A 27,873-nucleotide genomic window follows, 5' to 3' on the forward strand; every position below is an offset into this window, starting at 1 on the left:
ACAATGCATGTTGGTATTCACACACCTAGTGGAATCCAGAGGAACCATTTGTCTTCAGGGGTCTGTAACAGTCCATCTGTGTGCATCTTTAACTCGGTGTGAAAGCAGGGGTTCTTGGAAGACCTAGAGGTTTGTTAGAAAACATTAGTGAACAAGCAACATCATGAAAACCAAGGAACGCAGCTGACAGGCGAGGGGGACAGTTGAAGAGAAATTCAAAGCAGCTTTAGGTTTTAAAACTGTGGAGATACTTTTGTCCAGCTTTGGACAAGGGAGAAGAAAGGTGGTGAGACCTGATGGGAAGATGGATGGAGCTAAAATACAAGGCAATCCTGAAAGAGAAGACTTAAGCCAGAGGAGGTGGTTTCATTTTTTTTTTGCAGGACAGCAAACATATTCAGACATCTAGAGGTTACACATTTTTGAAAAGGAAGATTTCCTGCATCCTAATTATCCGCTGCTCTGTGTTACTATATCAGATAAAACAATCCAAAATCTAAATCGGTCTAATACATTCTGAGCTTTGAGGTTGCCATGTAAGAGTTTAGAGGGTATCAAAGCTTTTGCGAATCTCTGTTTTTGAGACATTTTATCTTAAATTCAGAGTGAAACAAGCCTCTCATTTATTTTAGAGAATTTTATTTTATTTTTTCCAAAATCTACGGACTGCATTTTGTTTGCAAAGCTAAGCGTTGCTTTCTGTCGGCCTGCACGCTGTGCCCTAGCTGTTACAAAAATACAATGACTTCTCCATTTAGCCTTTGTTGAACTGACAGGCTGCCACCCTCAACTGTTGTAAGGCCGAGACGAAGTCTGTGAAGAAGAGAGAAGAAACAACGAGCTGAGAAAGTCTGCTCTGCGAAATGCTCAGCTTTACCTTTCGTTGTCGGTGAAGTTGCGTTGGATTCAAATATTCTGTCACATTCGGTTGTTTTCATTGAGCAAACAAAATTTTAAGCCCCACTTTTTTTTTTTTTTACATTTTTATTTAAACCACATATATTTTACTTGCAATGAAGCAATATTTGTGAATAATTTCTGCAGGGTTACTGTAAGTGACGATAACGCCACATTCCGACATTCCACACCCAAAGTTTGCCTTCCATGTTTGCGAGATAGGAAAGAAGGTTTCCATCAGGTCTGCAAACAAAATATTTGACTTTTATTCAGCGTTAGTATTTTGTTTACATTCTATTTACAACATAAGACATGCATGGAAGGGGGAGTGGAGGGGGCAAAAGAGAGAAAAGATATAATTCCGTAAAGAGGGTAAAACAAAATCTAAACGGCGTGAGAGACAAAAGGAGAACTTTTACATCCGAGGTCCAAGAAGAGAGCAAAGTATGTGCACCAATGGAGGCAGTATTCACGCTGATGACATACAAACTTCACAGGACTAGTGATGTGAATCTAGACATTAAAAGAAAAAAATGTCAACGCCTTCTTTAACAGGTCGGGGCTACAACATTAATACTGAAAACATGACAAGGAAGGAATATCAAACATGTTCTAAACTTCAGACCCTGTTCATAGCCTGTTGTAGCACCTGCAACGCCACCTACTACCAGAGCCCAACTGCTGACATCATGACAGATGATTATTGAGAAAGTTGATTCAAGTATAAGAGTCTGTTGTTTTTCAGCAGGGCTTGGTTTGTGTGTGTGGTGCAAGTGTAAATGTAGCTCACAGAGAAAGAGAGAGACAGAGAGAGAGAGAGAGATCAAGTTTCCCCCCCCCCCCTTTAAGTTGGTTATTTTATGTTGTTCAAATGAAAATTTTCTTTAGTTCAATACTTACAGCACCTTAACAAAAATCTATTGCCACCCCAGGTAAATTAGTGTAAGAACAACTTATGAACATTTGCTGCAATTTTACAACTGTCGATGTCGGAGAATTTTTATTTTTATTTCCCTTTTTGTCTTTTTCACTCTGCATAAAAGTCAATCCATCTGTCTTTTTTTAAAAAAAAACTCTAATTATTGCTCTGATTGGGGTTTTATAGGAATTTAGCTGATTGGTTATCTTCTAATCATTTTTTTTTATTTATCTGGATTAGTGTAGCGTTAGGTTCCGTTGTTTTTCCGACTTTGAAGAGAAATTGGCTTCTCTGTCAGATTTGTTTGTTGGAGAAAAACAGGAAGTTTGGGGCTACAAATGGTTCTTAAGGAAGTAAATCAAATGTAGAAATTAATCATATAGGAAATATTGGTGGGTGCCAAAAATTGTTAGAGCTATAATTCAGTTAAGTGTCCCCACACGCTTGGCCCCCATCTGAATAAATGCTCTCAATCCAAAGGTTGGATTCTCTGAAAATGTTCACAGTGACATTATCCTACTGAAATGAAAGTCATTTGTTTCAGGGATATTTTACAAAAAGCATGGGGGGGATCACTGATCCTAGCTTTTACCTGTGATTGAAGCTTATATGAGTCTGAGTAGAAAGCATACACTATATGTACCCGATGCCAAAGTGTTACAATGAGCAGAGGTTGATGTTGCCCGAATATTCCCAGCTCTATGTATACTTTTAGCTCGTGTCACATTACAAGAAACTATAAAAGAATCTTTTTTTTTTTTTTTACACTATGGCTTCTTTTGATCTTGTTTCACCCATCTGTTCCTAAGGAAGGCCAAGAAACAAGATAAAGGGAAAAAAAAGTAACAGAAGACAGCTTAAAAACACCCAATTGTTTACACGTTCTAATTTCATAGAACAAAAATGTCATCGAATCTCATAGAGCTAAACGTAGAGCCATCTCATTCCCATAATAAGATTAACGATGTGTGATGAAACACTCAGAAAAGTCAGGGAAACATACAGTGCACTCAACAATTATTGGCACCCCCTGGTAAAGAGTTTTTTTGTTTTTTTAAAGTTGGAAAATAATTTATCTTTTACTGTCAGACACATGAAAAGTTTACTGCTGACCAATATTGGTAACACTTCTCTTACCAACCTTTGCCACTGCAGGGTGGGAAGATAAGCTTGGGTTAAACGTGGTGCAATTAAAGCCCGTTTTCTGACATAGGAATAGTTTCAAGTCATCACTTTTTTTCCCCCTTTCCCATTTGGAAGAATGGCCAAGAGAAATGGGTCCCTGCTTTATGTCTACATTCTCCTAGAAAGTATGAAGTCTTTCATTATTGTGAAGTGTACAGACACTGGTCAACTTCGATTGGGATGAGTTGCATATGTGCTGCTTAATGCTTTTTTTCTTCTCCTAAGTGACCTTGTTTGCCACAGTTTAAGTTTTTTATAAAACTTTTAATACTGTCTCTGCTGATATTTTCAAGCTTGAATGAGTAGCAGTTTTCTTCTACTTATGTTCTTACTCATATAGATCAAAACACATCGGTCTTACTCAAATAACATGTTCTTTTTTTCCATTTGGAATAGTGGCTAAAAGAAAATGGCATCTTGGTGATATTGTTGTTTCTCCAGGGAAACAGAAAGTTTTGCTTTACCTATGAATAGTTCTTAGACAGAAATTAAATGTAAAATAAAAAAAATAAAAAAACACCATCAGGTATTGAAATAGGCCTCTGTGACTTCATACACACACTCTAAAGGGAAACAGGTCAATGATTACTAAATAATCATACAAACATTTTGAAGAATGGCTAAAACACATATTGTGAAATCATTATGGTAAAGTGCAAGACTAATTTGTTCAACAGCTGCTTAAAGATATCTAGTAGAGGTGCCAATAATGTGGAGAGCCCTGTAGATTTTACATAAAGCCTTGAGAAGGCACTTCATTCAAGTGTTGAAATTATAATAAGCTCTATAAAGTCTGCTGGTTTGCACATGGATGGCAACGGCAATGTCTTCCAGGCTTATCAAAGTAAAACTGTGGGAAAAGTAATTTAAGGCTAGCAATCGTGATGAGTTGAAATTAGTGCACAGAATTTAAGTAACAACTAAATGGAGAAATGATGTACAAAGTCAAGAGCAGATCTGAAAATGGCAACAGGGCAAGAAATCTTTACTGCAATAAATAGATTACGGGAGCAGGTTGAAGAAACGGGACTACGGTAGCAACAATCGTAAATGAGTAATGCTCTGACTCATCCTCGATCGCTGCTGTCAAAGTTGCTTGTTTCACTAATACAAAGAGAGATGTGATCTCGGAATAAGGAGTGTACGTCCACAGTCATGCTCTCACATCTCTGACAGACAGATGAAATAAATTAACAATAAAGACAAGGTTAAAAAGGTCCATCATTAAAATGCATTCGAGCAGCAATAAATAGATTTTTCTTCTATTTACAGTTATCACCAGACACTTTAAAACACAGGATCAATCCAAAGCTGTTTGATTTGTTGCTTTTATTCCTAGGATGAAGACTTGGTGGTCCTCCCTCTGCTGAGGAAGCCAGCAGGGAACATGGAGTAGATGAGATGCTCGTATAGATGTGTCCTTCCTTTATTTCATCCGTAAAAAACAACTTGCGGTGTCTCGCTGTAGCTGCGGTTATAGTTTTGTTTTTTTTTGTTTTTTTTTTTCTGTTAATTCTGCCTCATAGCACAAACATTCATCTAAACACACACATACACACAACAGACTTGGAGCACCCGATGCCTCGCTGTCCCCACACAACGCAGTGTATCCTCCTACAGCCTTGTGCTTGCTCTGAGTAGCAGTTGCCTCGTTGACACAGACCTAAGAACAGCTTTTGCTCCACGCTTTTTGTCAAAGCAATGAACCAAACCTAGAACTGAGTCCTTAGGGCAACTTCTTCCTCAAGTCGCCATTCAGAAACACTAATTTATCTTCTTCTCGGTTTTCAAGGAACCGTTGCGTTTGTGCTTCCCGTTGGCAATGCTCTCAGAGTGACAGTGTCCATTGGTCATGCTGCCGTCGACTCTTCTGCTGTGGTCGCCGGCCTTGCCCCTGAGGAGACGTACCAACCTACGCAGTAAAAACAATATGAGAGCGCCGGCAGCTGCAACAGCAAGAACGACGTCCACAAGGAAGTACTGGTAGGGGGACACTTCATACACAGCCGAGCGCAGGTGGTTAGCGCCACTGTGACGGAGGATGTAGCCGATCCAGTACACAGCCCTGGTGACTGGGTGGCCTGGCTGATCTTTGTGAATGTTGGAGAGGACACGAGCCTGCTCACGGTACCTGGGAACATGAGGACAGCAGAGCTGGGGGTTAAAAAAAAACAACAAAAAAACAAAAACATGGGGACTATGAAAAAAAGAGATTAGTCTTAGTCTACCTACACCCAAAAGCTGAAAATGGCAAGCACCAAAATAAATCTTGATTTATGAAACCATGAGCACACACACCAGGAATCAATTTCACCTTCATAAATAGCAGCTGAAACTCGTTTGCTACATCCGCCTCAGGTTCTGGCCCCCCTACACACCAATATTCAACCATGGAAGGCGAATGCAAACTTCTTGGTGAATGTCAGTGCATTTAAATGAGTCAGCAAATCAATGTTATTTCATGGTCAACAATGGAAACCGCAGAGAAATGAGTTAAAAAAAAAAAGACTATTTCACAAGGCAGAACTTGATGTGAGTGAGGTGGAGAGTTGAAAAGTTCTCATTTTTGGTAGCCACGGTAGTGGCGTGAAAAATACAAGTTACACACTGCCGCCAGCATTGTAGGAAGCAGAAGGTTCGCTCCACAGTGGAGCGCTCACGGGTGTCAGCGGTACTAAAACGTGCCTTCTCTGTGCTTTGGGCAGTGGCTACACCTGAGGCAGTAGAGAAGACCTAAATCAGTCCAACCTGGGGTCGTTGATGACACTGCTGAGGGAAGCGTAGAGATCTTCTTCTGTCATGTCTTTCCAGTGCAGCATGACTCCCATCCCTTTGGCTGCCACGCGAGTCATGGTGTCATAGTGGTCTCCGAAGAGAGGCACACCCACCACCGGCACCCCGTGATACATGGCCTCATAGATGCTGTTTAAGCCCCCGTGGCTCAGAAAGGCCTTAGTGTGTCGATGGCCTGGATGATAGGAATCATAGGTTTTGAAATCATTAGTAACTATTAACATGCTGCGTTTCCTGCACTCCTGTTTTGATATAATTATTTACAGCTCTCAGGGCACGCGACAGAGACTCATCATTTTAAGTGGAAATTATCTTTTGAAAACACATTATTTCAAAAGTTTCTCCATAAAATCTTGATTTGATCACCTCTTTATAAAAACAAAGCAAACCTAAACATGTATTCCCCTTTGTGTCAACAGAGTCACTTACTCTGACCTTTGAAAAGGGTCAAACATGAAAATGTGTAAATATTTGCTAACCTTTGTTCACACATCTTTAGAGCAGAACACGGATAGCATTGACATTTAGATTTTACCACTAAAGTGGCTAATGAGTCTCTGAAACGTCTATCAGGTACAACCGGGTAAGTCCCATTATTCAGTTATCCATCTATACATCTATGGGCTGGGCGATAAATCTACTGTATTTATTTATTTTGTTTGTACCAATGCATTCCTGTGGTTTTCCATAGTTCATAGAGATATCAGCATGGCCAAAGGGCCAATCTCATTTGACAAGAGTGTTTTACAGCATCTGTTTATTTGGACTTTGAATTCAGGCCAACTCTACAATGAAATGTTCTTTTCAGGGACCATAAAACACAGTACACAAAACCAGGCTAAATATAAATGGTACGCACTCACCCAATAGGTCATTCTGTGGCATCCAATCAACAAGCTTGGTATTGTTGCCAAGGTTACTGGGTGCTACTCCAGAGAATCTAAAAGAAAAAAAAGGAAAATCATAGTGAAAGGACCCAACACTTTTTCTTTTACTACTGGGACGTGGTTCATTTCCAACCTGCAATATTTTTCAAATGTACCATGCCTGTGGCACATACAATACAATGCGAGTGACTGAAATTATTTGCATATATACTTTTTCAGCCATGTGAGATGCTAAGATTTAGACAAATCAAGGTCCTAACAATACAAAACTAAAAATTTATGTCCTTCTGTTTTATATATATATATATATGTAAACACCTCTTTCAGAATTGAAGCAGAGGTATTTATTCAAAATGTCTAGAAAGTAAATATTGTTGAAAGTACACAGAGATTTAGACGTGCTTTTAAGGTTTCCATGTGCAGTCAAATGAGAAACCGTTAAATTAATCCCCTTATTGTGCACAGCATAATTAAACTGACTTATGTTCTGCAAGTGCTAACAAAACTTCTTAACAAGGTAAATTGCAATTCAATGAAGTTCACAGTTGTTTTAACATACTTTAATACACTCACACAGAGGCTCGATATACAAAGGGAGGCAAATATGAATACATTACTCACACCAGAAGCAAGTTCTAAAGTAATAACTCATGATGTCATAGTGTTTGCATAACCACACGCCTCATGGACCAACCACTAACAAGCCTGTCAGCTCAGTCGTTTATGTATCAGTTAATAGATGCCATGTATGTACAATAAAACGATGCCAGAAAGATCTATGGTTACTGCCCGTGTCTACTTATCTTATTTAATTAGTGAGTAAAGGACTCGGGTTAGATTTTTTATTTTATATCAAGTTAAGTCAAATGTATTTGTGTAGCACATTTTCAGCAACAAGGCAGTTTAAAGTGCTTTGCATCATAAAAACATACAGTCATCAATGATGAAACAAGCAATAAATGTTGCATTTTGTCAAATGTTTTCATATATATTTTCTTGATGGATTTTGACATCAATATTAAACATTTTGCAGCTACTTTTTTTCCCACCAATAGCCACCAGGTGGTGCTTGTGAGCAAATAAAGCAATGGTATTATCTTATTTGATTAAATATAAGCTTTTAAATTATTAATGGGTGAATTTTATTATATTTACAGAAGTTCCTTCCTTCCTAAAAAAAAATATCTCTATGGAAAATTGATAAATTTTGCATGCAGGGTTCACCACCATTTATTTTCTTTAGATAACGATAGGATAAGAAAAAAAATTCTGCCTATCCAAATACATTGTTCATAAAATAGTGTGTCACAATGGTTTAGTTAAAGAATTGGATGACTCCCAAGTTATGAAGGAAATGTGAATGGAATGCATCTCTTAAGTATTAGAGTTTAATATTAACTAGCACTGTAAATGGCAGCAGTCTTTTCAGCAATTTCTGTGGTTCTGAGGGGAAGAGGACTGATGTATAAAGTCTGGGTCATTGTAAACAAGAAAAACAACTATTCATATTGCGAACTACACCTGGTAAATCATTTAAAATATTATCATAACCAATTTGTTTTTTGGTTTGTTTTTTTGGTTTTTCTATTACAAAACAATTGCAAAAATAAAGTAGTCATGATGTTTTCTTTTTTGTTTACCATTTCTAAAATCTAAATCTAAAAAATGTAAAATCAAAATAATTAACTCTGCTGTGCTTGATTATTATTTATATTTAAAGCCAAAATATAAGGTTGTTGTTTTATATCTAGCTTTTTTTGACCAGATAAAGATAAAGAGTAATATAGTTTTACTTTCTGCAGGCTACAGGTGCAGAAAGTGGGTGCTGATGTAGCGTGAAATCGACTAATGATCCTGCTATTCAAACTAAGTATTCCTGGTATACAACAAATCGGCCAAACGTCATAGTATGAAAAACACCAGCATACCATGATCCCTGAGCCACAAAGCTTTACAGTATTTGAATGTTGCCTGAAAAATTGCTTGGAGAATAAAAGAAAGATCATAAGTCTGATGAGTCTATAAAATGTTGCGCCTTTTCTCTTTGGGGAAGTCAAAGCATTTTTGGGAAAATTAAAGTCTCTTCAGAGCATATCAACTATTTTCATTAATACAACTTTACTGGAGATTTTTGCAATACACACAGTACTGCAAAAAACATCATGACTACTTTATTTTTGCAATTGTTTTCAAATAGAAAAACCAAAAAGACAATGTTAACAGTACCCACAGGCATCAGATGATCTTTGATCACATTGGAGCTGATCATGATTATAACCCTCTCCCTCCATAATAGAGGGATATGGAATATAACCCAAAGATTTTTTTTAGCTGAGCACTTTTTATTATGTTTGCCACTATCAAATGAAATTTTTAATGAAAGTATGCTTCTCTTCTGAAAAATTCCTGGAATGGACACAATGTCTAAATAGTAAAACTAGACATTTCATTAACGGGTGAATCTGAGATAAAAGGTTACAGAAGGTTGAACTGGCAAAGAGTGACTGAACTGCATGACCCAGACCCTTAACACTTGTCATTGTGTGAAAGCAAGCAGAGTGCGAGATCGGTGGATGTGAAAGAGTGCGCGTGTAAAGCATTTCCGTTAGCGATGCATATGCATGCTACAAAACAACCTCCATCTGTCCATCTCCGTCTGCTTCCCTCCGTGACTCAAAGTCTTTTATCCAGAGTCAACAAAGCCTCGTCTCATTGTCATGCCAATCAAAGCCGGCATTCATGGAGGCATTTATCAATGAAACAATTCATTTGGTTTGATCCCCCTTTCGAACACATTGGCCCTCCATCTCTTACATCCTCTTGGTTTTAATAAACACTGAAAGCTTTTAAACAAAATCTTCTCTTTGTCTTCATTTATGCATCAGTTCATGGATTTAATTTTGACTGTTTGTAAAACAAAAAAAAAGAAATCAAATGTGACGCAGCAACACAAAAACTACCCTGCAATTGAATAAGACGTACATGACCATTATGCGGATGAGGCTTGGCTGTGTAAATATGCACATCATGGGAACATTTAGTAAGTGGGAGCAATAAAAGGTGTCATGTTCCATGTAACTGGGATACTTCTCTCCTGTGGCACCATATAAAAAAAAAACAAAAACAAAAAAACAGTCTTATCAGAGTCATGTTCACAACAAACTTCCATGGGTGCTAAATAACTGACATCAGCTTCTCGTTATTTTATCACTACAATCCAGTTTCCAAAATAACCCTGGTTTAGTTTACGAAATTATAGAAATGGAGAGAAACAACGCACCAATTTTTAGCTCATATTTACATTAAAAATAGTGAAAGACAGCATGCTGCATCTTAATTATGAGAACTACTGAGCTTGCTATATGTATAAAAGAACAAAAAGTATGTGCAGCACATCTAGTCTCAAGATCATTGATATCTGCTTCTTTAATCACAAGCCAAACAACACACAAACATTTAACATATATTGTTTCTCTTATCTCCTGCACAGAAAAGGCATTCTCTTCCCTGTCGTCCGTCCTGTCTTTGCAAAGTTAGGAATGCGGTTTGTCAACTTTGAACTTTATCCTTTCACTGCTTCTTGTGTGTTTATTCACAAGGTGTGGAGTCTAAACAAAGATTCGTTCATTCAAAAAAAAAAAAAAAAAAGACTACACAACAATGTGAGTGAAGGGAAAATGTGGGATTTCCTAATCATAGATACTTACTTATTGTGTGTTATATATATTAACCAACAAATGTAGCATCAACAAAACTTAATCTATAATACAATTCATTATGGAACATTAAAGCAAAGGTGAAAGAAAACATGACGATCGATACAAGTTGTCCCTAAAATTGGAGCCGATAATGTTCGTGCTCACAAATATTCCTAAATAAATGTCAGCAGAACATTTCTGTTGGGAAGATCATGAAGAGTGATGAGTATTACTGTTAGATTCCTAGGGATAGGACATTATACTGGAGGCCAGTCAGTTTTACGATGATTTTCCCAATCCAGTACGGGGTCAGAACAACTCAGAGATCTGGGTCACTGTAGTCAATGACTAACAACCGTCTAAATATACAAAGAGTTAAAAATTAACATGTTCAGAGGCTATGTTTGAAAACCCAGCCCCTCCATTTCTCTCTTTGCTCACAATCTTTTATTTCTTCTCTTATATTGTACTTACAATAAAGGCCAGTGTATGTCTCATGCTTTTATTCCCACAGTTTACCTAAGGTCTACCTTACTTTGAAGTCATACCTACCAAAGCGCATTGGCAATTACTGTAGTTATCCGTCTTCATGTGTATTACAATACACCAGCAAAGAGGGAAGTTTAGAAAATAAACTAATCCAGCTTTTTATACTCTTGTGATCTGATGCAGTAATTAAAATGAAATAGTTCCTTTGTTAAAAATGGAAGTCATCAGGTTTTGCAGAGGCAAGTCTCATGACGTAAAGGAGATCACTGCGCTCGACATGGCTCCAGATATTACGCACATGTGGGTGGGTCCGGACTCTGACCTTAGCAAACAGCCCGGCACTGAGGGACAAAGCACTGCCTTTATTTTACAATGCTCCTGACCAGCTATATAGCTGATTATGGGGTTCCACGTCATGTGACATCAAGAATGATGAGTATAAAAACAAAAATTCTGTTCAAACATTATTCTGTGACAGATGAATGGGCGCATGCGAGCATTACCTCCAGATGACACGCTGTGGCAGACGGGCCAGAGCTCCTGCCAGTTTGTGAGCAATGTCCTGGGAGAGGTACTTGACTCCAGCGCCAAACGACACCACCACAAAGCCATGCTCTGCTGTGTCGTTCACCAGGGCCTGAAAATACTGAAGGAACAGAGACAAAATAGCTACAATAAGCTACAGATCCAGAACAGCATGATAATCTATAACCCGAACTTTGCTTCTTCATCTCTTCACAATCATCCAAAGGACCAAAGATGCAAAAATGTTACTGTTTGACTTATATCATAAGACAATCAAACAGTCTTATGTTTGATTGATTTGATACCATTTATGACATTAAGGAAAAATGTTTCAAATTACAATGAGGCAAATTTCCCTACAGGGACAATATAAAGTGATAGTAAAAAAAAGAACAGTATTTATTTCTCAGTGATTCTTTTCTGGATTTACAAATTGAGAAAAGTTATTTTATCAATAGCTTTATTAAAGAGCATATGCAATGTTGGAATACCCAAGTGTTTAGTCTGTAGTTGGTACCAACGACAGTAATATTTATTTTGGGAATAAATTTAATATTTAAAATTTAGCTGAAAACCCTTACTTTGACCATCTCTGTAATAAATTAAATACATTTTCTGATGCACTGTCTGCGAAAGATCAGGTTGCTTGTGAGCGTTACACAAGTTTAGATTTTTAAAACGGACTGCATAAAAGAGCTGCACAATATATCAAATTTATAATCCAGTTGCAGATTTAAGAGACTGCGCAATGAATGGGAAAACACGTAAAAGTGTCAACTAACAAAGACATATCTCTAGTTATTCTGAAAGTATGGAGAGCAATGAATGACAAAAAATAGTATTTATTTTTTTATAAAAAAAAAATTTATTAGTGCTGTGTGTAGAACTGCAAAATATTCACAGGAAAATGACAACCTGTATTTTTTTGTCATAAAACACAAATAAACAAATGTGGGTATTTTTTCTTGCTAAATGCTAAACTTTTGCTCAACTGACACCAGTTAACAAGCAAAATGGAGTTTTCTTTCTTTTTAATACTGTAAAAAAATTTTTGTAGATCTTTTCAAAACTGCTTCTCAGCACATTTGTGATATCAGTTTGATATTTAAAAAAAAAAGTTTATAAAAAAATTTTTTGTTCTGGATACATTTGTAAAACTTTACTTGTCTGATCTGGCATAATGTTCCACCATTGTATAGTATATAGTAAGAAGTAAAAATAAGGTAGAAAGCTTGTGGGATTTTATATTTGTTATTGAATTTTAATTGAACTAGATTTCTTTGAGCACTCAGCTCCATTGGGACATTAAGCCAAGAAGCTACTTCTGTCCAGGTTGAGTTCCTGGAAGACAAAGTCTGGTTCCTCAATCTCGTCAGGGGACTTATTCTCATTTTTGGGCACGCCTGCTACTTGGAACCACGGTTGTCATATTACAGGATGTTGTTACACAATGTGAATTCTTAGGCATGAAGAGGAGCTCAAAGAAAACTACAGACGTTCTCCATTTCGACTCAGCAGAATAGATATTTATCTGAACAAAATTTTTTTATAACAGTTTTTAGAAATTTTCTCAAGTAAAATAAACATTGCAACCGACATTATTTAAAACCCTTTACAAATATGTAACCATTTTATTGCAGTAGTATAATCTCTTCATGACAAATCCAACCTTTAATTTGAGACCGTTTTTCAGCATTAAAAAAATAGTTATTTTCAGTAAATTCCCTGGTTCCCGTAACGTAAAGGAACCCAAGAAACACAACAGAACATGTCATTAGAGAAAGGTAGATGTGCATTGAGGGGGAAATGTCTATTGGTGTAAACCTGTCTGTAGAGTCAAAGATGTACTTCAAGACTTAAAACTACCAAAACAAAGAGAACCAAGACTGAAGAACAACTTCAGTTTTTCTTCCCACCTCACCTAGTGAGCAGAATGTCAAGAGAGGTAGATACAAATATCTCTAGGGATTGCATAAAGAATGATACAGAAAAAAAAATAAATAAATAAAAAAATAAATTTTAATCTATTTTAAGTTTGCCTTCCCCCTCTTGGTTGGGGTTGCCAAGCATTCGGGAGGGCACCGCAGGTAAATTGTTATGGGAGTTTGTATTGATGAGCAGTGCTTACAGACTAATTAAGGATGTTGAAGTCACAGGAGAACAGGACAATTAGAGGAAAGGGACTGTCAGTCCAGCTGCAGCAGCTCAGGTCGGTCCTGGCACGGAGCAACCTCATGGGCACACTGGGCCCAGTGTCCCTGTGGAACAGCCCTACCATCCCTACAACGCAGCCTTAGTGACCTCTTAAAAAGAGTCCCAGTGTCCCGAGAGTTCTCCTCAGAACAATGAGCGCGTTCTCCCTCCACTTCCATTATGACTCCCTCCACACAGTACGGCACAATGCTCCCTATTCGCCTCGAGTGGCATTCCTAAAACCCCCAGCAGCAGATACCGACGGCCCGCGCTCTCAATGCCCAAACGTTGAACTAAATCCCGTCACTGCCCGCCTCTGCTCCCCATAGCTCCCATTATCATCTGTTTAAAATTTACCATATGCATTCAGCTCTAGCCCATCCTAACCCCCACCTCGGCCATGAAGGCTCACTCTGTTGCAGGATGTGATAAGATATACATAGCGATAAAGAAACAACAACGAGAAGAAGTACATCCAACGTTTTGAAAGAAAAGCTGAAAGGACTCCCTAAAATAAACGAACAGGGATAAGTTGCTAACGGTGTGAAAATTCAGTGTTTTAAAACAAAAAATTTTAAAATATTGTACTTGAATGCTAGACAACTTTAGGAAACAAATTTGCTTGTTTTGTGAAACAAGAACAGGTTCTTGCCTCACCCCTTACTGTAAATATATTTTGTAACCTAAAACCATGTAGGACTGATGATGCTAAAGAAATATCAGTTAGAAAAAAAAAATCAATGTGGGAAGGAAAAAAAGAAAAGTATTTTCCAAAGTACAACTTCAAAACAATGAACCTCTCCTTAGTCAATGAGGGAGCAAGAAACAAATATTGCACACGAGGCAACACATTTCCATAATGGCGTAGTTACACTCAAGTCTTCATGCAGCACTGTATTTCAGTGCCATGGTTACAAGCACTTAGCTCTGGATATTTATGGCACTGCCTGTAAGAAATGTAGATTTCTACAACTTCTGTTGTAGTGGAATGAGAGTATGATAGTCCCACAGGATAATATTCTTGTAAAGAAATACCACGGTATTACTGTATTTAGATCAATATTCAAATTTAATTTGTACATTGATCTATTCACTTTTATGTAAAAGAAAAAAAAAGCCACGGTTATTCCTTCTGCAGATAGTTTCAGACCTCAGCATTGAGACAACTATTAGAAGGTTTTTATCCTGAGTCAGAGAGATACAGTTGGGACTGAGAAAGGTGAAAAAAGGTCCATTCTGTGGGGGAAGCAGCTCTGCTGTTACTTAAGCAACGGCAAAGTTGCTTCCTCCGCAGAGTCGGGCTGGATGGATTTATCAAGTTTAACTCATTAAGCTGATCAAAAACATTTCTGTGGTCATTTACAAAAACAAGAATTTCTTCTCTTACAGAGCAAATTAATAAATGCCAACAAGATGAAATGTGGAAATTCTAAAAAGTACAAATATGCACTTTTTAAAACTTCTTACTTTTTCCATCTCCCTTCGACAAGCCTGACTTTCTTGAGTCAGTCTTGAGTCAGGCCTCAAGACTGACTTGAGGCCTGACTCATATCACTGGATGTGTACTAGACAGAAAATCCAACCAGTCTCGTTTTGTATGGTGAATTAATTTATACCAAAATGATGACTGTATTTTGGACAGTGTGTGCTTCTAAAAGGAATGAGGAGCATGAAAAGTGAAGAGGGAAACGCTTATCACCGGAGCTAAACAAGAACTTCACATAAACTGATAGTATTTATGAGGCAGAATGAGTCTCCAACGCATAATCAGTTTGCAAGTATTATTATTTTTTATAGCTATAATAAAATGCTGTAACGATTTATTTTAGCAAATTAGCACACTTTTTCTTAGTCATTACTCAGGCTGGTAACAATAAAAACAGCCAAGTAAAAAGATTATACTTATTTGTTTAACATACAAAAACCCATCCAAGTACAGGTAACGGTATGATCCATATTATGTTAATATGAACTTATTTACAATCTATAATACTGTTCTTGTAAAAGTGCCTGTTTCTGACCTGAGCTAAGCTCCATATTTGTCAGGATCATAAAAATGCCTCTGCTTAATATTAATATCGGGTGGCCAATAATCAGGGTTCAGTTAAATTGACTGCACTCTGGTTAACTTAGCTTTCAAAGGACATTAATAACAGTAATTGGTGTTGCCCTCTAGCTTGCAGCTCATAACTTCCCAGGCAGCCGGCTATCTTCAGTGTAATCAGATTGGGGTGGTGGTGCTCTGAAACAAGTAGAGTAGCGCGAGTGTGGAGCAGCTTTGCTCCCAACTCCACTCACTGCAGAACCTTATCTGGTATTTTAATGAAGGAACTTTGAACTGTAACAGTGGCATGATGAAAAATTTGAATGGTTTAGAGACTGCAGCTTTTTCAAATCAGTAACTTTCTAGCCCATGCTGCTGTAAAAAGTATTTGACCCTTTACAGATTAGGATCAAACACAATTTAGTATCAGATTAAGATTAAAATTAGAAAATGCGTAAAGTTGTTTTCAAATTATACTTTCATCTCGTAAGAGAAAAGAGCAATCGACACCAATCTGACCGTATGTGATAATATAACTGCTCTGCTTGCTAAACCATTAATTAGTGGTTCTTTTTTTTCTGGACAGCTGAGCTTAATTTCTGATTATTGCCTGACCTGTAGTACTACGAAAAATGTTTAATAGAATCTGAGTGACAGACATAAAGAGGGCTAAAAGTTTTCAAAGAGCAGCACATAATGTTCTGATCTACAGAAACTCAATCAATGATTAGAAACAAACTCATTGACATCTATTACTCTGAAAATGATTTGAAGGCATTTATGGGGCTTTTTGGACTCCAGCGAAACACACTGAGGGCAATCATCCTGAAATCAAGGTATCATAAAACAGTGATGAACCTTCCCAGAAGCGCCCAGTCTACCAAACTTAATCCACGATCTCATCAACAACTCATCCAGAATTACATAAAAGAACCTAGAATGATATTTATAGTTTCAGATATCACTTGTCTCAGTTAAGAGAAGCGTTAATAATTCAACAGTAATCACGAATAAGAGAGCTCTGCAAAGAACAGCGGGACAAATTTCCCTCACAAAAAGGCATAATGGCACCAAATACGGCAAAATCAGTTTCTAGATTTTTGTTTGATATTATTATTTGTTTAATGATCTGTAAAAAGTGTGTTGAAAAAGCAAAACTGAGGAAATCTACATGGGGCAAACAGATACTCCACATCATAAACATGCATCTTTGCACTGACCTGTGGTAGAGGGCTGGGGGGTTTTGTGAGGATGCCTCCAATGTAGACGACATGAGGGAGGGTGGGTCTTGGGAACTCCAGAGCCATATCAGTGCACAGCATCCACAGCCTGCTCCCCTGCACCAAGTCGGCCATGGCCGCGTAAGGCTTTACTCCATGCTTCTTCATAATCCGGTCATATTTTGGTAACACAATGTAATGGACTCCAAACCGCTGTGCCAGGTAGACGCCCATGTTGGCAATTCTCTGCATTAAGGACATGCGGTCTGTCAGCAGTGAGTTGAATTCTGGCACGTATGACAACGGCGCCGGCGCTCCGACTTCTGCAGGGTACCACAAGCCTGTGCTGAAAACAGCATATTGCACGCCCAAGATATGAGCAATGACGAAACCGCACATTTCATTGGGGTCCACCAGCAGCAGGTCGAACTTGGCCTCCTTCAGGCGGTTCATTACTTCACCATTGCCGACAACAGCATCGCAGTTCTGAGAGTAGTGGTCAAGAATGTCAAACAGTTCGAGAAATGTCAAGCGGCCTGAGAAGATGTTGCTGACTTTGGACTGGAGGAAGTTGTCAGCTGTTGTGCTGTTAAAGATCCCTGGATAGCGCTGCAAATGGTAGTGAGGAGAGGGCGGGACCTCACGGCCCTCTGAAACTAGAAAATGTGTCTCGTGGTCCTCTTGGTGTAGTGCCGTCGCCAGCGTTTTGAAGATATAGAGGTGCGATTCAAACATAATGGGTGGGACCACGATGATTTTAGCGGCCCGTGTTGCACTGGGACTCCAGGTGAGGAAGCTGAGAATGAGCAGCAGAGACGATGGCAGCAACATGGCTATACAGATGATAAAAAAATAGATTATATGTTAGCAATGTTGAACAGAAAAATGGCAAAAAAATAAATCCTTAAAAATAATATACTACATAAAATTTCTAGTCTTTTTAAATGGAGAAACGAACAGAAATTATCTACTGCACTATGCAATTTATCTTGCATTGTGGTGTAGTATCTAAGATGATACTACACCACAATTTAAATTTTTCTAAATTTAAATTTAGAAAAATTAAAATTTTTCTAAATTTAAATTTAGGAAAATACAAACAATGCATTAATCACAAACAATAGAACAATGCTTATCATAAATAAACAAAATTAGTATTTCCTTGAAAAATTGTAATAAACCTATTAACGGTCTCCGAGCAGGAATTATTCATTTATTTCAGGATTTATTTGTTTATCCATTTCATAATGGCGATTTTTATGGGAGACTTATTTTCCAAAGCTATTTTACATATTTCATGGACTTTTGTTTTTTTAACTGTTTTGATTTCAGGCTCTTTTCAGCTCACATTCCTATATTCAGGGGGAAGGCAGTAGAGCTTTTTTATTTGGAGCGGGTCTGGTGGTGCAGAACCTGACCAAGTGAACAACTAGTCCCTCCAACCTTAACGGCCAGTCATAGCACAGTGTTCCTCTCCCCTAAGCCCCGTTTGTCCAGCGCCATATCATGAATCAATTGGGCTCATGTAACCAGTAAGAAAAATTGCTTAGCGGGTAAAATGTCAATGGCAACATGAGAACTTGAAGATGATATGCTGGTTTGCTAATGAAACTGAATGACATAATTTAACATCCGATTTTTATTCGCTTCTGCCACATCAGCATGACAGGTGTGATGTGGGCACGACAGGCCTTGCTTTCCCTTTGGAGCTGGGTAATTATGGTTTGTTCACATTTTCTCATCAGTCCCTTCAGGTTGTCAAGAGCTTATAAATAAACGGAGACAAGTTCCTATACTCCAAAGATATTCCGCCTCTTACATTGGCCGGTACGGTACGTCAGCTCAAGCCCTTATAAATCTGCCTGAGGACACGCTACACCCTCATGAAGATGTTGAAACTCTGACCAAACCCACCCCCACACCCCAGTTTGTTTGAATAGAAAACAATGTGACATAAAAAGAGCCAGAAATTAAAAAGGAGTTAAAAAAAATAATAAGTTCATGAAATACATGAAGTTGCTTTACAAAATAAGTGCCACAAAATAAACACCAGTATGATTGCATTTTGACTGAAACAACTCTCCATATTTTCTTCAAAATACAAGCATAAATGTGTGGCGTCTGCTAAACACCACATGTATTTCAGCTCAAACTGTAAACATGTTGTCATTTGGCATTTCTGCAGGCACGTGATCCAAAACCTGCTCAAATCCCCACAGGAGTGACTACAAAATCAGCCTGTATGGTCATCAACTAAAACCTACACAACATCTTTGCCATGAGCAGCAAAGAGGTCTGTGGAAGAACCTTGAAATCTTTTGCCCTCTAAATAAATGTTCTATGATGAACAACAGCAGGAATACATTCTCATCAGGCCAGAAATACAGAAAAACAATGGGAAAGGAATGAACTAAGTAAAAGAAAGCCTGACATGGAGCCTTGTCATCATACATATATTATGTAGGTACACTGACATAAAAGAACAACTCGCACAGTCTGATGAACACAGCTAGGCTAGCAACTCTGGCTAAAGGGCACCATAACAGTGTAAACACAATGTGTCTAACTAGAGGATGTTGATTTTGGGATGCAAATGATTGTGCATCCCAATAAATAATGCTAAGTTTACAGGTAGACTACCGAGGGTGAGGGGAAAAAAACATCTTATCTTTATCTAATCATTTAAAGGGTGAGGTTAAAGAAGCTGTCAATATAAATTATGCATTTTCTGTTTCTTCCATAAAGATCTCAGCCTTACAGAGAAGATGTGTCAGCATTCCTCTAGTTGTTTTTCCTTTAGACAGATTTAATTTACTTGACCTCCCTCAATAATCAAATGTTTTTCTGTCAGCTTGCTGATCATCGGCTCCGTTGGCTGATTTAACAAAAAAAAAACAAGTGTTGAACCAAATATAGCTCTTGGAAAATAAAAATGGAACTGCTTCCAAACAGACTTAACATTTAGATTTGTGCAGCTTTTATGTCTCAGGACGTTTAAGCTTCTGTTTTGGTTTGACGTTGTTGGATTAAACCCCTTCAGTGTGAGCAGGGCCATCGCTGACATGGTGTGGGTAGTACCAACGTCACTCCAGTTAAACCTCCGGCCGCTCTATTCACAAACACAACCACAAAGAGCCTTTATCATGTCACTGCTCCTATACGCCCACTTTCATTCCTTGTGGCTCTCATTTGTATTAATGATTAACCACCTTATGACGAGTTTCAATTATGTTGGTTATTTTAAATGCCCCTGTATGCTCTCTTTTTACAGGTTGCTTCACCTTAGAGGAAATGCTGTTATTTTAGCATAAAAGCAGGGAAGGGAGTGATAAAAAGGAAAAGCAAGTTTTGTCTCTACACACAGGTCATCTAGTCCTTTCTCATGAGAGCGATTTCTCCCAAAGGCGGGGGAGCATTCTGTTGTTAGAGATAATCATGCTGCAGAGACATCCTGTGACTGTGGGTCAAACACAGTAGAAATCCAAAACTAAATGAAAAACAAACTATTAATGTAAAAGTACTAATGTAGCTCCTGACAGTTTCCTGCAGTTACCTTTTAGAATTTTGTCATGTTGAAACAACGCACTTCAATTTATTTTATTTGAATTTTATGTGATGGACCAGAAAAAAAAGGCCATTTGATGAGAGAAATGAAAATGAAACATGTGACATGAATATGAATTCAGCCCCCTGTACTCTGATACACCCAAAACAAAATCCAAAAGTGATCATTTGCACTCAGAAGACGTTTAAACATTATATAGCATAATTTAATATAATGAATCCAGTTTGTATAAGAAGACATCATAGGTTTGTTACAGAATATCAGAGAAGAAGAAGAAGAAGCATCAATGAAACCAAGGAACACAGCACACAAGTCTGGGATGAAATCAAGGAGCCAATAAAATCAGAGTTAGGTTAAAAAACAACATACCAACAGCTCACAAAGCACTGTTCAATCCATAATTTAAAAATGCAAAAATATGGTACAACGTACCCAGATATGGCCTTCTAGGGAGAGCATTAACCAGAGAGATAGGACAGAGATCCATGAAGAGCTTTAGAGAGTCACAGCTCAGGTAGAAAACAGCTGAGTGGAAAAGTGTTAATTGTACACTTCACAGAAAAGGAACTCGGGGAACAGCAGAAAGAAAAAAATCAGTGAAGAAAGAAAACCTCAGGAAGTTATGTGTTCCAGGCTGGACTAAGTCACGTAGGGAAAATGGCAAATGTGGAAGAAGATGCTCTGTTCAGCCGAGACCAACACTGAACGTTTTGGCCTACATGTAAAATGACATCAACATGTCCCTGAACAGATCATCACCACAATGAAACATGATGATGGAAAATAATTTTTTGAGAAAACTCAATGGATGAGAGGACGTACAGGGCAATTTGTTAGAAGTTGCAAGAAAATTTCATCTTCCAGCAATAGAACAGCTTAATCTAACTGAACGTCTTTGGCAAGACTTAGACACTGTTGTTCATAGATAAATCTCCATCTAGTCTGACTTAGCGTTTTTTATTTTGTAAAGAACCGGTGACAATTTTAGACTACAGTTGTGCAAAGCTGGTAGAAACGTGCCAGCACAGACCTGCATCTATAACTGCAGCAAAGGATGTTTCTACAAAGTACTGATCCATCCATCCATCCATCCATCCATCCATCCATCCATCCATCCATTTTCTTCCGCTTATCTGGGGTGGGGACGCGGGGGCAGCAGCTTCAGAAGGGAGGCCCAGACTTCCCTCTCCCCAGCCACTTCTTCCAGCTCCTCCAGGGGAACCCCAAGGCGTTCCCTGGTCAGCCAAGAGACATAGCCCCTCCAGCGTGTCCTGGGTCTTCCCCAAGGCCTCCTCCCGGTGGGACGAGCCCGGAACACCTCACCAGGGAGGCGTCCAGGTGCCCGAGCCACCTCAACTGGCTCCTCTCGACGTGGAGGAGCAGCGGCTCTACTCTGAGTCCCTCCCGGATCACCGAGCTTCTCACCCCATCTCTAAGGGAGAGCCCAGCCATCCTGCGGAAGAAACTCGTTCTTTCGGTCATGACCCAAAGCTCATGACCATAGATGAGGGTGGGAACGTAGATCGACCGGTAAATCGAGAGCTTCGCTTTTTGGCTCAGCTCTCTCTTCACCACAACGGACCGGTACAACGCCCGCTTCACGGCAGACGCTGCCCCAATCCGCCTGTCGATCTCCCGCTCCCTTCTTCCCTCATTCGTGAACAAGATCCCCAGATACTTAAACTCCTCCACTTGAGGGAGGACGACCCCCCTGACCCGGAGAAGGCATTCTACCCTTTTCCGGCTCAAGACCTTGGCCTCGGATTTGGAGGCACTGAGCCTTATCCCGGCCGCTTCACACTCGGCTGCGAACCGCTCCAGTGAGAGCTGCAGATCACGTTCCGATGAAGCCAACAGGACCACATTCTCCGCAAAAAGCAGAGATGCGATCCTAAGGCCACCAAAACGGATCCCCTCAACACCTCGGCTGCGCCTAGAAATTCTGTCCATAAAAGTAATGAACAGAATCGGTGACAAAGGGCAGCCTTGGCGGAGTCCAACTCTCACCGGAAACGAGCCCGACTTACTGCCGGCAATGCGGACCAGACTCTGACACCGGTCATACAGGGACCTGACAGCCAGTATCAAAGCTGCTGGAATCAAAATGCTTGCCACACTTTTCAGATAAGTATTTAAAACCTAACAAATAAACAAAAACACAAATTTAAAAACTATGTATCAATATTTTCCAATTACATTTTATCTTAGTTTTAGTCCAGGATTTCCTTCAGTGTATTCTAAGGCTTGCGAGCCACCAGGTTTTACTTGTGCCCCCACGAGGCTTAGCATTGTTAATTTATTAAATAATAATAATAATAATTCAGTTTGTGTTTTATATGTACACTGCATTACAGGGTTCTTTGCATGTTCTTTAAAGCATCTCTGGAGAGACTGATGATGTGTCAGCAATACTCAGACCCAAAGCAAAAGTGTTTAATGATCAGTTCTTTGCATCAGTCCAGTAACATATCAAGTCTTTCGTATTTTATTACTAGATGTATAAGAGCTATCGCTAGCATGAGCATTTATCTGTATCTACATGAAATGACAGAATTATCCTTTCTGCTAACCAAATATCTATTTTGTAGTATGTAAACTATGACGTGAATAAGTCGTCTATTTGTGCACAGTAGGCGCCTCGTCCCTGCAAACAGCTGTGGCTAGTAACAGGACTCAAGACGGGTCACCATTTTGTTTGGCACTGTCCAGAGTATATTGCAACAAGCACTCGAAAGTCCAGACTGTTGACAGTAACTATAGAAACCAGTCGCCATCTACCCAGGACTCTGATGCGTCATGACTTAAATTACTAACAATCGGGTCTAGTTACCCTGAAGCACCTTCATGTGGATGAAGGTTTGATAAGAAATTTTGTAACAGTTTGGAAGAAATATTTACTGGGTTAAAGATGTACCTCTAACCATTAAACGTTATTCCTTTAATGGAAGTATGTTAAAGTTATGGGTTTAAACAATTAGAATCAATATATGTAAAACAAAAAAAACAAAAAAAAGGGAAAATTACCAGTAAGAACTTTAGCAACATACAATCTTGTTTAAAATTACTGCAAAAGTTCTCCCTCTAAAATACATATTCACTGACGGAGAGAGAGAGCAGAAAAATCTCACAGTAATTGGCAGTTTTTGTGTAACTAATGACCAGTTTGGCTTCAGCAAACAAAATATACCCTACTTACAAGCACCCTGCAGTCAGAAAATGTATTTTGTACAAAGGAAAATAAAAAGCCACAGGACACATAATTGTGTTGTTTTCTGCCTTAGCTCCATAATATACATTGGTCCAACAGTACAACAGAAAGGCCTAATCTGTGTGACACGCATACAATACGCATGTGAATATTAAAAACCTCTAATATATTCAGCCATTGAAATACTTGGCTCATATTGCAACTTCCTGTTTTGCCTCAACGAAAAGCAAATCTATTACAACACCAAAAGAAAGAAATGTATAACCTGTTTTATTATACTATAATTAAACCCCATAAAATTGACGTTTTCTTGATCTATAGCAGAACTGCTTCCACAGTAGCGAAAGGTGAATTTTAATTGTGTGTTCTGAGAAGGTCAGATCTGACATCAAACACGTGACAGGCTCCTATCTTTTCAGCACTGTAAAAAAAAATTCAACAAGACTTATCGAAGGTGTGGTGTGTCTTCGCAGTACGTAGAAACACGTACACACACATACAAACAAAGTGGGTTATAAGAATGAAATCATGTCAGCTTTGCAAGCAAAGTATGACTGCATAATGAAAATCTTTCTAAAAAAAAAAAGATCTAACTTGCCAGTGCAGAGCTATTCCAAGGGTCAGTTTTTAAAACACGGGCAGCACATATGTGAGCAATATGACAGTGTGTCCAATTACTTGTACTACAAAACTCTCAACAGCAAGACGAGGAGACAGCAGAGCAGTTAACATCTTCAATAGTTTTGAAAACAGAATGGAAGTGGAAAGAAAAATCACCTGGCTTTCCCATGCCACGGCACATAAGATGCTGTTTATAATGGCAACATGATCCCTCAGCAAGCCCTTATCTTTCAAAGCTTCATCAACATTTGACAGACAGACAACCACAGGTCAACTTATGCTTATGGTTAAATAACACCTGTAAATATTAAAGTTGTCCAAATATAAAAAACAGCACTAGAAAGAAGCTACTAGACATTTAGCTGCAGGAGTCCACTCACGTAAATCTACTGTACTTACCTTATATAATTTTTGCTGATTTACAACTACCAGCCGTCAACATACAAGAACTAGTTCAACAGGTATTGCCCAAGATGCATCACTTGTAACATTGATAACCCCAATGGTGGCTTTATGATTAAGGGATAAGAGTTAAAAAGTTTAAAACATTGGGTCATAAACTGTTTTTCAGGTCAGAGGCCAAAGAAAGATTGAAAAGTTCCCGTATTGCTATATGCAGACTGCATGTAGCTAAATTAACATAGTTTTGTTACTGTGTTAAATTAACACAGACCTGAATCAGACCCAGGTCAGAGTTGGCAAAATAACCAAAATTATTTTAGAATACAATAAAGCTGGCAGGAGCGTTAACAAGGGTTAGGGTTAGTGCAGGAAAAGGTGCACATTAATAATTTCCCTGATCTCTTTCATCAACCAATCTTTAAAAAAACATGTTCTCATCTGCAGCAGTTCCATCAGTCAGGGTTAGGTGTGGATCAGTACCGAGGTACACAGGTTTTTAAGAAGGTTGTGGTTTCCAAACTACCAACATTGTCCAACATGCTAATCCTCCAGTTCAAAGTCCTTTCAGGGAGGCGATAGTGAATGTCCCAGAGAGACCAACTTTATTTAATTTTTTTTTTTTCACTTATTGCTGTATATTGCCGATTAGCAGGATGACAGTAAGCTGATGCATGTTTCCTTCACAAGAAAAACATAGCTGCTTGAGGATCTTTCAGGTTACCTCGTGGAAACTAAAGGACCACCATCCATTGCAAAACTACAAGCTAAACTACAAGCTAAAAGCTGACTGGCAAATTGTTGGAAAAAGCAAGGCAAGTGGATCAAGTTACGCAACTTTCTTAATAATCCATCTATCATTACTGTGGTACTGTGCTATTTCTACTGTAGGTCGTCATATCAAAAGCATCTTATACCCGTGTCAATGTCCTGTCAAGCTGGATTTAACTCCTATCATCACAAATAATTACTGGCTTTGTGAGGACTCTGAGACAGACATTTTGTATTGTTTATGTAATGCCAGAAAGAATAACAAGAGGATAAAAGTCTTCTCACACTAAGCAAGTGGATTACACATTTTACTCTAGCATGAATAGCTTACTCCAATTCCTGCTCGTATTTTGACATTTAAAGCCAGCCAGACTGAAAGTAACACTTTTTAGGTAATTATGGCCAAAACCTTTGAAAAACCTCAGTCACTAAAGGCAGTCAAGACATTTACACCAACCATACATTGGCGACTTCCAAAGAGCTATGCTGAAATATAAATGTTGTGTCTTGTCTACCAAGAGAAAGTTAGTAGGTATTTAGAGCATCAGCAGCAGACAATTTTTATCAAGTTGCTTGAGTGACAATTACTAGCTCCATCATTCCCACAAAAACAATGTTTTATCTGTGACTGCGGGTTGCACTTTCAAGAATTTATCATGACAACATGAATAAACTCAGAATATAAGTAATATTTTTTTTAATCAAGTTAATAAAAGCTGGGTGCTTATTTTTGAGATTTTGGCTTGGCAGAATCATTTTTGACTTACATGAAGATGAACAGATTGTTTTTAATCAACCAACTAGTTTGTTAATCATGTTGTCATGTACCTCTTTAAAGACCAATAAAATTCATAAAGACCAATGAATTTGATATGTGAGCACATGCCTAATTAGCATGTGCAAAGACTGGTTTCCATCAGAAATAGTAAATAATGCATATCTTACTGTTGGGATTTAACTATAATGTTTCCCTTGAAAAATAATATAGGCAGTTGTAGTGCATTGTTCTTTGACACAGATTTTAATGGTAAAAATTTAATGCTCTATAGTAATGAATGTGCCCTTTGGCCTGAATAAAAAAGGTCTGGTATGTGTCAGTTCAGTGGCATTTAGTCCAGCCATTAAAACTGGTTGATTATTCATTAAAGATCACTTGTTGAGTGAAATAATGTGGAAGAAATTTGTATCCTAATCTCAGGATCTAGCTGTAACATTTTACCTAAAAAAAAAATAGAATTCAAGCAGAAATGCCTTAATTTTTTTTTTTTTTTTGCTATATTCTATGTTGTGACACATAATTTTTGTTATATTCACATTTTCGCTGGTTATAATGCAAATGAAAGGCCATAAATTAAACGATTTTTTTTTTGAAAACGCAGTTTCTTAACCCTGATTTTAGTATTGTTTGAAATACTTATAGAGTCAATTTCATTTCTTTGACATGCGACTCTGGTTGTAAGTTAAAAAATTTTGATAACACACCCATAGGCCAGCAAGACGGAAAGCAACAATTTGTTTGTACCATCAGGTGATCACTATAGTAGTTTTGAAAGTATTACAGATGACTGGAAGACGTCAAAAATGCTGCGTTTACCATCAGTTTGTTACGTTCGAACGTCAACATTAAACGAATACATGCAGTGGCAAAACTAGCAATCTAGACATTTAGGCAAAAGCTGTTGGAAAACATCTCATGTGTCATTCATGAAAAATTTCATACACTTTCAATTATCCCTGATTAAGTTACCTTTATGTCAGGTAAAGTGCCTTTACTACTTTTACGTCAGGTAAAACGGATTTTTACATACAAAGCAAGATTACAAACTATAAACCAATGTTTAAGACAGTGATCCTTATGGATTAAAAATAAGACTTTATGGGTAAACGGGAAAAAACAATAAACTAAACAAAACAAAAACAAAAGCGCTACATAATCGCTGATGGGTAAACTTCGAGTACTGATGATTCGCAAAGTTCCTGAACGCAACACTAGACCTTGGCTCCATCTCAGAGTCTGCAACAAGGATTTGACTGTAACGCAATTTAAATAAATAAAATAAACAAATAGACAAATACGCCATAGGAACAAAGTAAAGTTTCCCTCACTCATGCCAAAATAACTACTTAAATTAAACGTAGCATATAAGAAGAAGAATGGGGACGAACAGTTTGGCTGTGTTACCTATAGGCAAACTGTGCTGTACACCTGTTGTAAAACGCATTTTCAATGGCCTTACCTTTAAGACTTTCGGTTAAGGAGAAAGAAAGGCGAGGGTAAAATTGCAGTCCTGAATTTACTGTGCGGAATTTCAAGTGTTAAAACCAAAGAATAGACTTTGGGTGGGGGGAAAAAAACCATTAGCTGAAGTTTAAATGGGTCCCCGAGAATCGAATACGACAGAGGAAAGCGTGAAACTCGCTCTCTTCCTTCAGGGGGGTGGTGAAAGGCGGGACTTAGC

The 27,873-nt window shown here is 38.3% G+C and overlaps 1 protein-coding gene across 1 annotated transcript; it reads right to left on the reverse strand.

The window, feature by feature from the left end:
- Positions 1-1,139: 1,139 nt before the first annotated feature.
- ugt8 (UDP glycosyltransferase 8) lies at positions 1,140-27,873 on the reverse strand. Its single transcript, XM_008413599.3, has 6 exons — positions 27,652-27,873; positions 16,851-17,683; positions 11,372-11,514; positions 6,658-6,734; positions 5,750-5,969; positions 1,140-5,132 (listed from the first exon to the last, which is right to left on the reverse strand). Exons 2-6 carry the CDS (start codon positions 17,679-17,681, stop codon positions 4,766-4,768), a joined length of 1,638 nt encoding a protein of 545 aa, XP_008411821.1. The 5' UTR covers positions 17,682-17,683; positions 27,652-27,873; the 3' UTR covers positions 1,140-4,765.

Source organism: Poecilia reticulata, chromosome 1 (assembly GCF_904066995.2).
Source record: "Poecilia reticulata chromosome 1, P_reticulata-male-v2, whole genome shotgun sequence".
NCBI classification, from domain to species: Eukaryota; Metazoa; Chordata; class Actinopteri; order Cyprinodontiformes; family Poeciliidae; genus Poecilia; species Poecilia reticulata.